At 38.4% G+C, this 14810-nt stretch overlaps 1 protein-coding gene across 3 annotated transcripts in view; it reads right to left on the bottom strand.

Annotated features, from left to right (window-relative positions):
• The window catches only part of SYNJ2 (synaptojanin 2), a 139630-nt gene that overhangs the window by 60117 nt on the left and 64703 nt on the right, over positions 1 to 14810 (bottom strand). For all 3 annotated transcript variants that reach the window (XM_072643790.1, XM_072643788.1, XM_072643789.1), the window contains one exon: positions 10162 to 10245. In XM_072643790.1, the coding sequence (XP_072499891.1) occupies positions 10162 to 10245 (84 nt within the window). The remainder of the gene's footprint in view (positions 1 to 10161; positions 10246 to 14810) is intronic.

Below are 14810 nucleotides of genomic sequence, written 5' to 3'. Positions count from 1 at the left end.
TTAGAGAAGACAGAATGACCTAACATGACAGTATCCAGGAAGCTGAGGAAAGTTTGAATCCTGGCAGGAGAAAGAAGCTCCTATATCCCTGAACCAGATGGCATCAGATTACTTTCATCTGTGTCCCGAAGGTGTGAGACACTGGAGTCAAGGCATTATCAGGCCAAGAGGACACAGGAACCATAAGAAAGCACAGGGATGCTTTGTATAACACATTTTAGTTTATAAAAAGTGCTTTTCCATCTATAATCTCATTTGGTAGTCAGTTCCATCTCTCTGGCTCCCATAGTCTATCTTTTCTTATGCATTCCCCTGTGAGTCTAGGGTGCCCCATTTCAACACAGAGAATGAACTCTCCATGGTCTCAAGTCACCTTGTCTTAAGGCCCCCGCTGCCTTCTCATTCCATATCAAGTGACCTCAAGCCTGGGGTTTCAATGGGCATCCTGGAATCAAGTTACCGTTGGCACACACCTAAGGGAAGAGTGACGGCTGCTTCTTTTTTGGTTTCCTTCTTTCTCTCTATTCCCTTCCCTCCCATCCCCTAACTGTCCTTTCTACTGAGCCAGTTTTATACTTGGTCTATTATTCATTTCTCAAGCCCTGAAGAAATTACTTTAGCAAGATGTTCAGTCTCTGAAGCTCCCAACAAATACATTGGTGTGTTGGCAAAGTGGATGCTTACACACATACTCCCAGACACATCAAAAAATCTACTGTTGGCATGATTTATCATAGGATCATAAATTTAGAGCAGGAAGAAACTTTAGAGGTCACTAAGTCCAGTCCCCCTCATTTTAAAGAGAAGTTTAATGACTTCCAAAGATAATTGAATGAGTCAATTTCTGAGGCAGAATTCAAATTCAGGTCTTCTACATCCAATCCACTCTACCAGGGTCAGCAAACTGTGCAGCCCCTCCAGCTAAGAATGGTTCTTACCTTGATAAATACAACACAGCCCATGTGATAGGAGTTTAGTAACCCTTGCACTCTTACCACACTATACAAAGTCACAGAGACAATAAATGGCAAGGCTGACATTTGAACTCAGATCCCTTGGCTCCATATTCAGTACTTTTTTTTCCATGGTACTTCACTGCCTCTAGTACTATTTCTGAATTCTTTTCTCTTACTAGCCTTTTCTCTATTTTGGTGCTCCTAAATCTATCCAGGTATTTCTAACTCTAAGGTCCTTCTTTGCCATCATAATGGATAACTTTGGGAGAAGGGGATATGGAAAGACATTTAAAACCAAATAGTTGAAGCTGGGTTTGAGAAAGATGTCATTGTATATAAGAGTCATTTCTGTTCTTGCTTGTCACTTTAAGTGAAACATCTTCAATTACAGGTGCCAAATCTTTTTAATTTCAGATTACTTCAGCCCAATAGTTCTCAAAGTATGGTGTAGGGATCCCTGGAGATCACCAAGACACATTCAGGGTCTCTGGTTGAAGCTGTTTTCATAATAACACTAAGAGTTTTCATTTCTAATATAGCAGATATAACCCACTTGAACAAGAACTTTTTTGAGTCCTGAATAATTTTTAAGAGTGTGAAGGGGACCAAAAAGTTTGAGAACAGCTGCTCTAGGCTAATGCTATACAGTCAGGGGAGTAAAAAAAATTGTATACTAATATGAAAGAATAAAATACAGGCAACAAAAGGAGGCAGCAATGATGATACAATCACTCACACCCACCATGTTTAATCCATATTTAATTGGCTCCAAGCCCTGTTTTCACTTGAACTTGTGACACATATACTTAGTCACTGATAGGTTTCCACTGACAAGAAAGGTAATGGTTTTTTTGCCTGGCCTATAAAGAGCAACATAAAATGTACTGGCAAGCAACCCAAACCAAGATAGAGATGGATTTTTGAAAGCAAAACTCTTCTGAGGCTATTTATAACCCGAAAAATCCATTAACATGTACATAGTTACTTTTCCCTCTAGCTTTCATGGTTCAGATGTAGTTATTAAAAGCCCTTGACTACTAAACAAGGATGACATAAGCATAGTTTCAAAATGATGCTTTAAAAATACAACTTCTAAGGCAAAATACATAGAACACACCTACGAGCAACGGCAGGACTAAGGATGTTTCGCCAAGATATGTCTCCTCCCAGACTCAGAAACTGCAAGCTAAATTCCAAAGGAAGGATCCAACGCTTGGCTTCTCATCACGTAAACTGAGGGAAGGGTTTGCCCATTAAAGGATGGAAAAGCCAAAACTGACTTTCAGGCCTAAAACTTCAGGTGGCCATAGTCAAAGAGCGTCTCATCATCCTAAGAATATGTATCATATTTAGGAATTAGGACTAGGTAGTTCATCTTCATTCTTTTAAGCTTCACTTCTACCTTTGGGGTTTGCATCATGTTATTCCCAGATGGACCTCCTCCCCCAAGGGAGCACCCTACCACAACAAGGAAGAACACTTGAGCAAAACCACATGATGCAGCTACCACAGAAAGCATGAAGGTCCATAACCTCTCCAAGAAAAGGAAGATAACTCATTTCCTCTTCTCTTTTCTATAAGACCAAGGCTGGCCATCTCAATCACACAACATATGACAAAAAGGACTTTTCATTACTTCTAAAGTAAAACGCTCATTAGGTGTCTATTATTTCAACCTTCTACAGCAAGCCTTTTCTGATCTCCCTTAATTCTGGTGCCTTTTCTCTATAGATTATTTCCTATTTATCCTGTATATGGCTTCTTTATACACAGTTGTTTACAGGATGTCTCCATCAGATGGTAAGTACCCCAAAGGCAGGGACTGTTTTTTACCTTTCTTTGTACCCCTAGCACTTAAGGTAGTGCTTGGCACATAGTAAGCTAATTGACTTCTAATCACTTTAGGACCAGTCCCCAGGATGCTTAATCTTGACAAGTCAGTTCTTACCTGGTGGTCCCTTCTATTTTGATTGCATTGCCAAAAAAGGATAGATCACATTCAGATAGATCTGAACTTCAATGAGGCAGATCCAACCAGGTCTCTCATAGTATAATAGCCCTGTGCCCAAGATGGAGAGATGTAGGCATATTTGCACTGGAAACTAACAAGGCCAAGCATGGTTTGATGGTGGAGGGAGGCCTCCAGGGACATGCAGAAGGACTTGTCTAACATTTTTATCAATTATTTGAAGACAGATGGTATTTTTAATCAAACAAATTGATGACGCTAAGATGGGAAAGACAGCTAAGAAATTACATTATAGAATCAGGATCCAGAAAAATGTCAACACACTAGAATGATGAGCTAAATCCAATACAATGAAATCTCTACTGATTTCACTTTTTTTTTTTTTTAAAGGCAAATGGGTCTCCCTATCTCACCTAGGCTGAAATGCAGTGGCCACTCATAAGCCCATACCTACTGCTGACTGGCATGGAAGCTTTGACATGCTCCATTTCTGACCTGAGCCGATTTGCCCCTCCTTATGCAGCCTGGTGGTCCCTAGATGTAAGAGGCTCACCAAATCAGTTCCTGACTTTGTATTAATTACCCAGTCAACTCTTGCCCTATTATAATTCAGAACTCTAAAGCTCAAGTGACTCACCAGCCTCAGCCTTCCCAATAGTAGAGATTACAGACTGGTGATTTCACTATTTCAAAAATCTGAGAAAGGTATATTCCCTTTACCCATGCAGATGACAACATTTTCATACCTTAGAAGATAAGCTTCTATGACTAAAAAAAAAAAAAAAGTGTATCACCTGTTGACCAACCTTCTAGAAATGAATGTTCCTGAATCTAGCTAAGAGGGTCCGTGGATGACAAGTGTATCACTAATCCTGGTCTCAAAGCCTTCTCAACTGCTGGAGCTTATACTCCACTGGCATGGTTCCCAAGAACCCACAGTCACTTTCAAGCCATGTTGAGTAGAGGAAGGTAAGACACAATAGGGATAAATGTTAAATTTATCCTTATTAAACACTGAGGGGTAGAGGCAGCATGACATCAGGAAGACTTGGACTCAAGCCAGGACTTTGAGAAATCCTCAGTGTGGCTCTGGGCAATTTCCCATTAGCATCTCCATGCCCCAAACAAATGTCCAAGACTGTCAGTTGCTCATCTGTGTTGGCAAATGGAGTTTCCCAACTAGAAGCTTCTGATACGAATGAAATCAAACATCTAGTCCCCATCACAAACAATAAGTATAACATTTTTGTTCAGAAATCCAACTCCACAGAGACAAAATGGGGGTAAGTGTCCCCATGGGCTTTGGTGCCTGGTCCATAGTAAGTTCTTAAGAAATGGTTGATTAATGAATGGTTGTTGATTAACTAGAACCATAAGCTCAGTTCCCAATCACACGGCACAGCTGTCACACAAGTTGATGTGGTCTCAAGAACCATTAACAGAAGTGTCAAACACAGTGCTTTAAGGAATTAAAAGTTCACCATGAGAACATAGGCTCCTTGAAGCCAAGGATCGTCTCAATTTTAAATTCATATCCCCAGTACCTGGCATAAGGCTTGAAATGTATTTAATACATACTAATTGACTGATTGAATGAAGGCAGCAATGTGTTGAGAGACAGAAACACTGGGGCAGTAGAAGAGGGAGAGGCATCTGGATCCCTTTGCAGTTCTTCTTACTGGGGAAAAAGTTGAGTATGACCGCATTTCTGTAGATGACAGGGGTCTCAGGAATTAGGAGGGGGACTTGTGTATGAGAGCTAATGGAATGCAAAGTCCGACCATTACTTACAGAGCAGAGTAGATGAACAAAGAGTGTTATAAATGTGATTGTGGGAGAAGAGACTGAGAATATATGAGATATAATCATGATTTGTAGGGCATGATCTTGGGGATCATCATCATCATCATCCCTTCATAATGATTGGTGATGATGCTGTCTGACATTTGTGTGGCCCTTTAGGGTTAGAAAGTGTTTTAAATGCATGATCTCATTTGAACTTGACAAGAGCCTTGTAAGGTTGGTACTAAAGGCATTAAAATGAGGAAGCTGAGACTTAGAGATTGTCCCTCATGGTCAGGTTATGGTCATATGACTATCAAGAAGAAAGGGTGAGATTTGAATGTATGCTGACTTTAGAAATTCTTTCCATTGGCCCTTCCTTTGTACCCTGTATCTTCAGTGGAATACACAGGGGGTGTTCACAGGCACTGTGCAGAGTGAGGGGGTGAGCTGGAATGGGTGGTGGGATGTCCTTTGAATTACTTTAGATCCAATACACAGAACATGTACCAGTTCAGGGAATGAGAAGGAATGAAGAGATGACTTTAGATCTAGCTTCGTATTATCTATCTGTATTATATCCCATTCCCAGAACAGGGTTTCCAGGCATTTATAACTCATGCAAGCCAGTGTTCTCTGTGCTAACCACTGCAGTATTATGATTGGGGTACCACATTTTAGGGTTCCAGCTATAGAGGACAGTCAGAATGATGACCATTTTCAAGACCATGCTTTTAAAAACAATAGGTTAAAAATATCAGGTATATTGAACTGTGGGTTTGTTAAGAGCAAGAACTACTTTTTTTTGCATTTCTTTGTATCTTCTGTACTTTAAACAGTGGCTAGCACATAAGAGGTGCTTAATTCATGCTTATTAACTGAATAACTGATATTTACTTTGGAGAAGCGTGTTGGCTGAGGGGTAAGGGAAAGGAGAGAAAGGGTGGCAGTGGAATGTGCTAAGCGTCTTCAAGTATGTAAAGGGCTTTCATGTAAGAATAGGTAGATTTTTGATTCAGTATAAGGAAGAACTTAGTAATTAGAGTTGTCTAGAAATGGAATGGGTTCTCTCCAGAGAGAATGAGTTTGTTAGACAAGCTTTTTGTATCAGATGTTTTTCTTTGTCACAAGGGAGAATTAAACACAGGGGTGGATGGGTTGGAAATGATTTTGCTATAAAGACAAGTAGAATGAATTTTTAAAAATAAAAAGATAGTCACTTCCCACTAGGGAAGAATTCTTAACCAAAGAAGGGATACATTATAAAAGATGACAGACAATTTTGACTACATAAAATTAAAATGCTTTTGCATAAATAAAAATCAGTGAAGATACCTGAATTGGAGAAGTGGTGCAGTGGAAAAACATTTGCACAAAATATAACTGATAAAAGTCATATCCAAATATGTAAGGAATTGACACTATATAGGGCACATAACAGTAAGGATTAAAAATATTAAATATACATATAGGGGATATAACACTAAGAGCTACTTTTCAATGAATAAGTGATCAAAGGATACAGAGTTTTCAAAAGAGGATTTGCTAACTACAAATGTTCACCTAAAAACAAGTTCCAAATTACTTAAAACGAAACAACTTTGAAATCTTACTATTTGCATGTTGACAAAGATGAAAAATGGGATGGAGATAGTCAATACTGGAGGGGATGTGCAAGGACATTCATGCATGATTGGTGGAACTATTAAGCAATTGAATCCATTCTGGATTTCAATTTGGAATTATTCTAGAAAATTGACGACATCATTTGACCCTGAAATCCCATTACCGGACAGAGAAGCTAAAGACAGCAATAAAGGCCCAATAAAACCAAAAACAATCCCCTTAATGGAGTGTATTATAGTAGCAAAGAACTAGAAGCAAAGAATACATATCCACCAATTGGGGAATAGTAGAAAAAATTATGGTATATGAAAGTGATGTATTATTACTGTGCTGAAAAAAATGTCAAATATGAAGAATTCAAAGAAAAATGGAAAGGTTTGTGTAGTTGGTATAAAGCAAATGAGTACGAACAACACAGAACGCTATAGATAACAACTACAATTGTGTAAGTAAATAGATCACCAAAAGGAAACTGAACTCAGGAATGGAAAAACCAATGAAGGTCCTACAAGAGAGAAAATGAAACAAGTGGCTGAATTCTAGGACAGCATTTTTTCTATACTGTCAGTATTTATATTGCAAGTTTGAAGGGGTGGAGGTGAGAAATGATTGAGATAAAGCTAAAAGGCATCAACAAAGTATTTTTGTCTTTGTTTTGTTTCAAAGAGAAAGCTAATGAGTTCCACTGGAAGTGTTTAGAGGGAGGCTGGAGAGTCACTTGTCAGGGATATTGTATCAAGATTCAGGTTGGGGTTTGATAAACCCAAGGACCCCAGCTTCTGGGATAAGAACTCATTGTTTGATAAAAATTGCTGGGAAAACTGGATAACAGTGTGGCGGAAATTAGGCATAGACCCATACCTGACACCGTACACAAGAATAAAGTCCAAATGGGTACATGATTTAGGTATAAAGATTGATACCATGAATAAACTGGAGAAGCAAGGAATAGTGTATTTATCAGGTCTATGGAGAAGGGAAGAATTCTTTACTAAAGGAGAGATAGAATGCATTATGAAATGCAAAATGGATAACTTTGATTACATTAAACTGAGAAGTTTTTGCACAACCAAACCCAATGCAACCAAAATCCGGAGGGATGTAGTAAATTGGGAAAAAATTTTTACAGCTAAGCTCGGGGATAAAGGCCTCATTTCTAGAATATATAGAGAACTGACCCAAATGTATAATCATACAAGTCATTCCCCAATTGATAAATGGTCAAAGGATATGAACAGGCAATTTTCAGAGGAAGAAATTAAAGCTATCTATAATCATATGAAAAAATGCTCTAAATCACTATTGGTTAGAGAGATGCAAATCAAAACAACTCTGAGGTACCACATCACACCCATAAGATTGGCAAACATGACAGAACAAGAAAATGATAAATGCTGGAGAGGATGTGGGAGAGTTGGAACACTAATTCATTGTTGGTGGAGCTGTGAGCGCATCCAACCATTCTGGAGAGCAATTTGGAACTATGCCCAAAGGGCTACAAAAATGTGCATACCCTTTGACCCAGCAATATCGCTACTAGGACTATATCCCCAAGAGATCATAAAAATGGGAAAGGGTCCCACATGTACAAAAATATTTATAGCAGCACTCTATGTAGTTGCCAAAAACTGGAAGTCAGGGGGATGTCCATCAATTGGGGAATGGCTGAATAAATTATGGTATATGAATGTAATGGAGTACTATTGTGCCATAAGAAATGATGAACAAGAAGACTTCAGAGAGGCCTGGAAGGACTTATATGACCTGATGCTGAGTGAAAGGAGCAGAACCAGGAGAACTTTATGCACAGCAACAACCACAGTGTGTGAGAGTTTTTTCTGGTAGACCTAGATTTTTGTAATAACACAAGAACTTCTGAAAAAAAAAAAAATCCCAATGGTGGACCTCAAGGCAAAATGCCTTCCACACTCAGAGAGAGAAATATGGAAGTCACTCACATAATGTAGCAGATCATGTTTGTGTATGTGTATCTGTTTGTGTATCATGTTCTGATTTGTTATACGGATTCTTTCATTTATCTTAGTCTGACTACATAGCATGACTATAGTGAAAATATACTCAATAGGAAAGTATATGTAGAATCTATACAGAATTGTATGCAGTCGTGGGGAGGGAGGGAGGTAGTGGGGGGTGGGTGGGGAGGGATAAAATCGCAATTGTATGGCAGTGATTGTTAAACATTAAAAAAATAAAAAAAAATCAACAAAAATTAATACATGAAATCAAAAAAAAAAAAAAAAGATTCAGGTTGGGGTTAGAACAGAGCAGTCTTCGAAATTCTCTTCCAATTCTAGGATTCTATGAAACCTTCATAAGTTATTTAAGTTTCATGGGGAGGAGGGGGAATAGTCAACAAACAAGCTTAATGAATCAAAGTTCTAAGTTGTCTGCTTACAATGTTTACATCAAAGAGCACAGTTCATTTTCCTCTGAGTTGGTCAACCTGCATGTGGACTATTGGATGTTCAAGCTTGGACACCATATTTTCAACTAGTCAAGAACCAGACAGGCACAGGGTCTGAAATTTCAACAGGATGATAATACAACTGAAGGAGCTAAGGATGTTTAGCCTGGATAAGGCAAAAGAGCAAACAAACAAACAAACAAAGAGGTTGTTAAAGGAATCTGTAAAGATTTTAAAAGTTTTAATGGAAAAGACTGAATATTCTGAGTACCTCTGGAGAACAAAGTCGGATCAACACATGCAAGTTACAGGGAAGCAAATTTTCTTTTAATTATAAGGAAAACTGTATAATGATTATAACTAACACTGAAATGGACAAAGAGTTTCCTGTTACTAGAAAGTCTTCCAGACTAGAAGTTTATAAAGAGAGCCTGGATGACCAAAAGTTAGGGATGCTGCTGCTATGAAGATTCCTACACTGTGTAGGAGACTGGATTAGAAGAGACTTTAAGAAGAAATCTTCCAGCTAGAAGATTTCATGATCACCACTCCCAAATTTTGCAACCTGATTTCCACAGGGAATTCAGTCTTTCCATTGATCATTTCCCCTTCCTGCTGAGATCCCAAATTAGTCGGGCTCAGCATCCACCTCAATGGAGAGCTCATTGAGTAAGTCAGCATGTCATGTCCTCGATGACCAAAGTGTTCTTGGAGCCTAACATCACACACATAGATCTCTTCCAGGGAGATAGACATAACTGAAATATCTCTAGCATCGGTCAGTGGCCAAGGTTTCAAATGACAGCGTATATTTTTAGTAATCATAGGAAAGATCAGTATGAAATTCTCATAGGTTTCTGGAAGCCCCTTAACCTCAGACCTACTGTATGTCAGTCTAAGCCCCACAAGAAGTGGGCAAAAGATACCACTCACTCTTGCTGCGGATATTAAGTCATAGCTATTAAGAAAAGCAAAAGCCCTGATCGTTGTTTTGGAAAAACTGGAATTTAGGATTGTCCTTGTAGTATAAGCTATCCTATAACATCCAAGACAGAATGCATGACTATTCACTTAAATAGCAGAGAAGGCATTTCAATGTATCCTGGTCATCAATGAAGAAGAAAAAACATTATTTAATAAATTGAGTTTTATAATAGGGAATTATAGAGCAATTCTTTCACATAGATATTATTTAGATACATAGACTATCTACATTTTTATCTCTGTAATCTTTTAAAGATCCAAGAAACATTTAGTTCAATAACACTGACTCAGAGACATTTTAGGTCAAGAGAAAAGTCAGAAATGATGCTACTAAAAGATTTTTTGTTTGTTTGAAAAGCAGGCAGGTTAGGTGAAAGGATAAATGAAATGAAGGGTCAAAAAATTTCCTCATTACTTACCTGAAGCCCTGGCTGCTCCCAAAACAGTGGAACTGAGCCTCTGATCTGGACAAAAGACGACACGCCATCATCCATGTAAATCGTCTGTAGTCACAAGCAAACAGAAAGGGAAAGATATTCTTCAATGAAACTGAACGTCCCAGGGCTCTGCAACCAGATACTGTGGCTTGAGACATGAAACCTGAGAGACGAACAGGGAGCTGATTTCAGCCCAGTCTAGTCTGACACAGTTCGGTTGGTTCCTCACCGTACTGCCCCGTGCAGAGGGGCAAAGGGTAGCATGCTTGCTTTCAATTTGCCTCCTAGTGGAACCTGTCTCAAGAGCAGGACTCCACACTCTAACAAGCAACCTCCCTTAGGTTATGACTTCGGAGGATGGCTCTAGTTTGTGTCCAGGATCTAAACACCATCATTCCCTGCTTCTCAGCCCCATTCACTCCACTGATTATGTCCTGAATGCCCTCCATGAAAATTCCAGTAACACCTCTCATTGTTTTAGAAATGGAAGCAATATTCCTATCATTGCACATTTAAATAAATTCCTTGTCAAGTCTTTATTTTTACTTTGGCAAGATCTTCATGGTACTATGGGCAAATAGTTATTTCCTATTTGTAAAAAGGGGATTAACTTAGATTTTTAAAAAAATTTATTTTACTTTTAATGTATGGAATAAAACAAGCATTTCTATAATATAGCACAATCAAAAAGGTGACTGCACACGAAACTGCAAATCTATGGACAACTGGCTATTCCTTTCAAATATACAACAAAATTATCATGGAAATTTCTTTTTTTTCCTCTCTCCCCCCCATGGCTACCATTAGACACAAATGAGAACTTTTCTAGCTCTTATAGCCTTTATCCCCATGCTCTTAACAAAGGGATATTTTAAAAAGGAAACAAAATGTTTCAAAAACACGCCATATCCAAAAAGCAGAGGTATAGGATCAGGGGTTCTTAACCTGCTGTCTGTGGGCTTGTTTTTAAAAAATATTTTGATAACTCTTTTTCACCAGTTGGTTTCCTTTATAATCCTAGTATGTTTGATCCATTTAAAAACATTATTCTGAGAAAGGTCCATAGGCTTCATCACAGTGCCAGCAAAGACTAAGAAAGCGTGCTCTAGATGACCACAGGAAAGCCATAGTATGGGGCCCTTCCCCATCTATAACATTACATACGATATGCATACTATATGTGTATACACATCATATTTATTTATAATATATTTATAATTTGTTAGAAATACATTACTTATCTAAATACATTGTTAATATTCTGCCATTATATAGCATAATACAGAAGTATTTCTATATTTAAAATATATATATAATATGTATGTTACACATACATATTATATATAATATTACAGATGGAAAAGGGCTGTGACAAACAGCCCCATATACGTACTGTAGACTTATCCCCCCTTATTTTATATAGCCCTATCCTTAAACATATAATATATATCATAGACATCACACATTGACAATATTGATCCCATGTAATACATGATGTATATTGTGGGCCTGTAATATGTAATGTTATCTATATTATATATGCACAATTACCATGTATATACATGCACATATACACAAAAATATAAATATTATAAATGAAAAAGAACCATACAAATATATGAATTATGTCTCTCTTTACATATGCCATGCATATATGAATGTGTGTATATGCATGTATGTCTGTGTGTATATATATGGAAAAGGAACATGACAAGTAGCCCCATGTACTACACACACATACATATACATACACACAAACAAACATTACAGATGGAAATTGTATGTATGTATGTATGTATGGGCATCTAGGTGGTACAATGGATAGAGTGCCAGGCCTGAAGTCAGGAATACCCAAGTTCAAATTTGGCCCCAGTTATTAACTACCTATGTGACCCTGGGCAAATCACTTGACCCTGTTTGCCTCAATTTCCTCATCTGTCAAACGAGCTGGAGAAGAAAATGGCAAACCATTCCAGAATCTTTGCCATGAAATCCTCAAATAGGGCCATGAAGTGCTGATTACAACTGATCCACAGCAAATGCATGCTTACACAGCAAACGCATGCTTACACATATGTGTGTACATACACATGTACACACACATCTATATCTATATATATCAGTTAATGTGCCTGTCACTGTGAGATTTCCAGAAGGCACTACTAGGCTAATACCTAGAAACAGAATACTTTTCTCCCACCTGACTGTTCTGTGGCATATCAACTCCCAGTTTATGTGGAGCAGTACAAAAGATTAAGAACAAAAAGTACAGCCCTGAAAAGCACAAGGCAAAAGGTCGCTGAGCTCCCTCGGACACTCTTTTATCTAGGTAACTGGAGCCTGACTTGGCAGGGCACAGGGCTGGGTGATGCAGTGAGTCCTTTCCATTTCTTACCCCCCTGTGCTACCTTACACTGTAGCTTTCCATGGAGAGCTAGACCATACTCAGATCACCCATGCATTAGTAATTGTTTTCAGGGGAAGATTTGAAAATTAGATGGTAGACTTTCCCTGGACTATGGGAATTACATGCACCTGGGCCCTGGGCCCTCCTAGCAACACTCTTATCTTTTTACCTGAGGTAGGAAGCACTTTGATTAAAGTAAATTTGCTGGTATTTGTAACAGGGAGAACTCGTAGCAACTTTGTTAGCATTTTCTAAAGCCCTCTCCACCTCTAGATTTATGAGCATATTATATATGTGTGTGTGTGTGTGTGTGTGTGTTTTATATATATATATACATATATATATTGAAGCAGGGAAATCTCTAGGAGCTAAGTGGGGCAGTGCAGAGAGAGCTGGGCCTGAAGTCAAGAAGACTCACTTTCCTGAGTTCGAATCTGGCCCCAGACACTTACTAGCTTAGCTGTGTGACCCTGGGCAAGTCACTTCACCCTGTCTGCCTGTTTCCTCATCTTTCAGATGAGCTGGAGAAGGAAACAGTAAACCACTCCAGTATCTTTTGCCAAGAAAACCCCAGATGGGATCATGAGGAGTTGGGCACAACTCAAATAACTCATTGATGAGGAAACTTCTACCACTGTAGATCTGAGCCATACATTCATTTGGCATGAGGCTGAACCTGAACCTAGGTCTTCCTTACTCTGAGGACAGCTTTCCACCTACTATACCACACTGCCTCTCCTTATTTAAGTCATTAGTCATTAATTGCTTAAACATCTCAAGGGTGTGTGAATTGTAGACTCTATATTTCTTGGGAAAGCCTCTTCTGGGCAACATTTCTACCCAATTACAGATCTCACTGAAACAATCAACTATCACCCTTCTCTAGGGGAAAACAATGCAGGCTCTAATGAAATTTGCTAAGTCATTCTCTGCCTCCAACATTAACCTAAGTTCTGCCTTAGCCAAGACAACAGACTGGGCCAGTCTTAATAAAATTGAGAAGAAGTTTGAAAAATATATTACCAACAGCTTAATGCTGCCTCCTGGCTGACCACAGGGCCCATCCAGAGGAAGGTGGGTTCATTTTCATAGCTTATCCCATACCAGCAAAGTCTCCCAACATTAAATTCCAAGAGGACTATCCTTATCTAATCAACTGATACTCATTGTTAATTAGGGGACTTTTAATTTCTAATTCATTTGTAATATAATAGGGTGCTCTAGAGGGAGACTCACTTATGAGTGAGTCCTACAGGGAAAAAGAGACGTATAGGTACATAGGACTTTCTGTAGCCTTTAATTCATACTATAGTGTTGGCGGCTATACTTATTTGTGGGAGTGACTTCTATCGTATAGGTGTATGTAAAATTTGAGCTATTTCAGGGTGATATTGACTGATGAAGACTAGCCCCAAAGTAAGCAGTACAGATAAAAAAAATCAGCCTTGCCCAAGTACAGCCTTGTTAGAAGCACAAAAACATTCCCTTAAGTTCTAGAAGAGCAAAAATATTTTTCCTTCAATTAAAATTGGAAAGAGTTTCAAAATGCTCTCTGCACTTTTATAATTTATCCACAATGACTTTTAATTTATATTTATTGTTGTAGATTTGAATATCTGAACACAAGGTTTTAAAAAAGCATATTCATAAAAGTTTCAGAAGTCAAAAGGAAGGAATAAATTGGGGGCCTGATACTAGGGCTCAAAAAAGAATAACATTTTGATGGTTGTTTTCAAACTTTTTTACTCTGCTAGGAGGTTGGGAGCAAAGGGGACAAAAATAAATTAATTACAAGTCAGTTAAAGCCCTTACAGGGGGCACAGTCTATGGAAATGCCACTTGCTAATGAGTGGAATCAGGAGAGTTTGACTTCCTCCAAGAAAAAAATGCTGTTTTCTCCATCAGTGTCTTGCCTAGAATTAAAGAATTAAAAAACGAGAACAGAGCCATAGGAATGAAAGGAGATGGCTACTTTTGCCTGGCTCATAAACTAAGGTGATTTTTATATAACTTTGACATCCCAGTGAGAGAGGTCTTAGAAATCTTTCTTTACTGGTGTGTAATTTTTAAGATATCACAATGACCCTAAAATTAATCAGGAACTTTATCTTAAAAACCCAAACAAACCTGATGTTAAGCTCTGGTCTTTTTTTTTTTTTTTTTTTGGCGGGGGTAGGCTGAGGGTTTTTCTTCCATTTTGTGTCTCCAGGGTGAGTCATCGCTG

The sequence above is a fragment of the Notamacropus eugenii genome, chromosome 2 (genome assembly GCF_028372415.1).
Source record: "Notamacropus eugenii isolate mMacEug1 chromosome 2, mMacEug1.pri_v2, whole genome shotgun sequence".
In the NCBI taxonomy this organism is placed as follows: domain Eukaryota; kingdom Metazoa; phylum Chordata; class Mammalia; order Diprotodontia; family Macropodidae; genus Notamacropus; species Notamacropus eugenii.
This window is presented reverse-complemented; position numbering and strand designations above follow the sequence as displayed.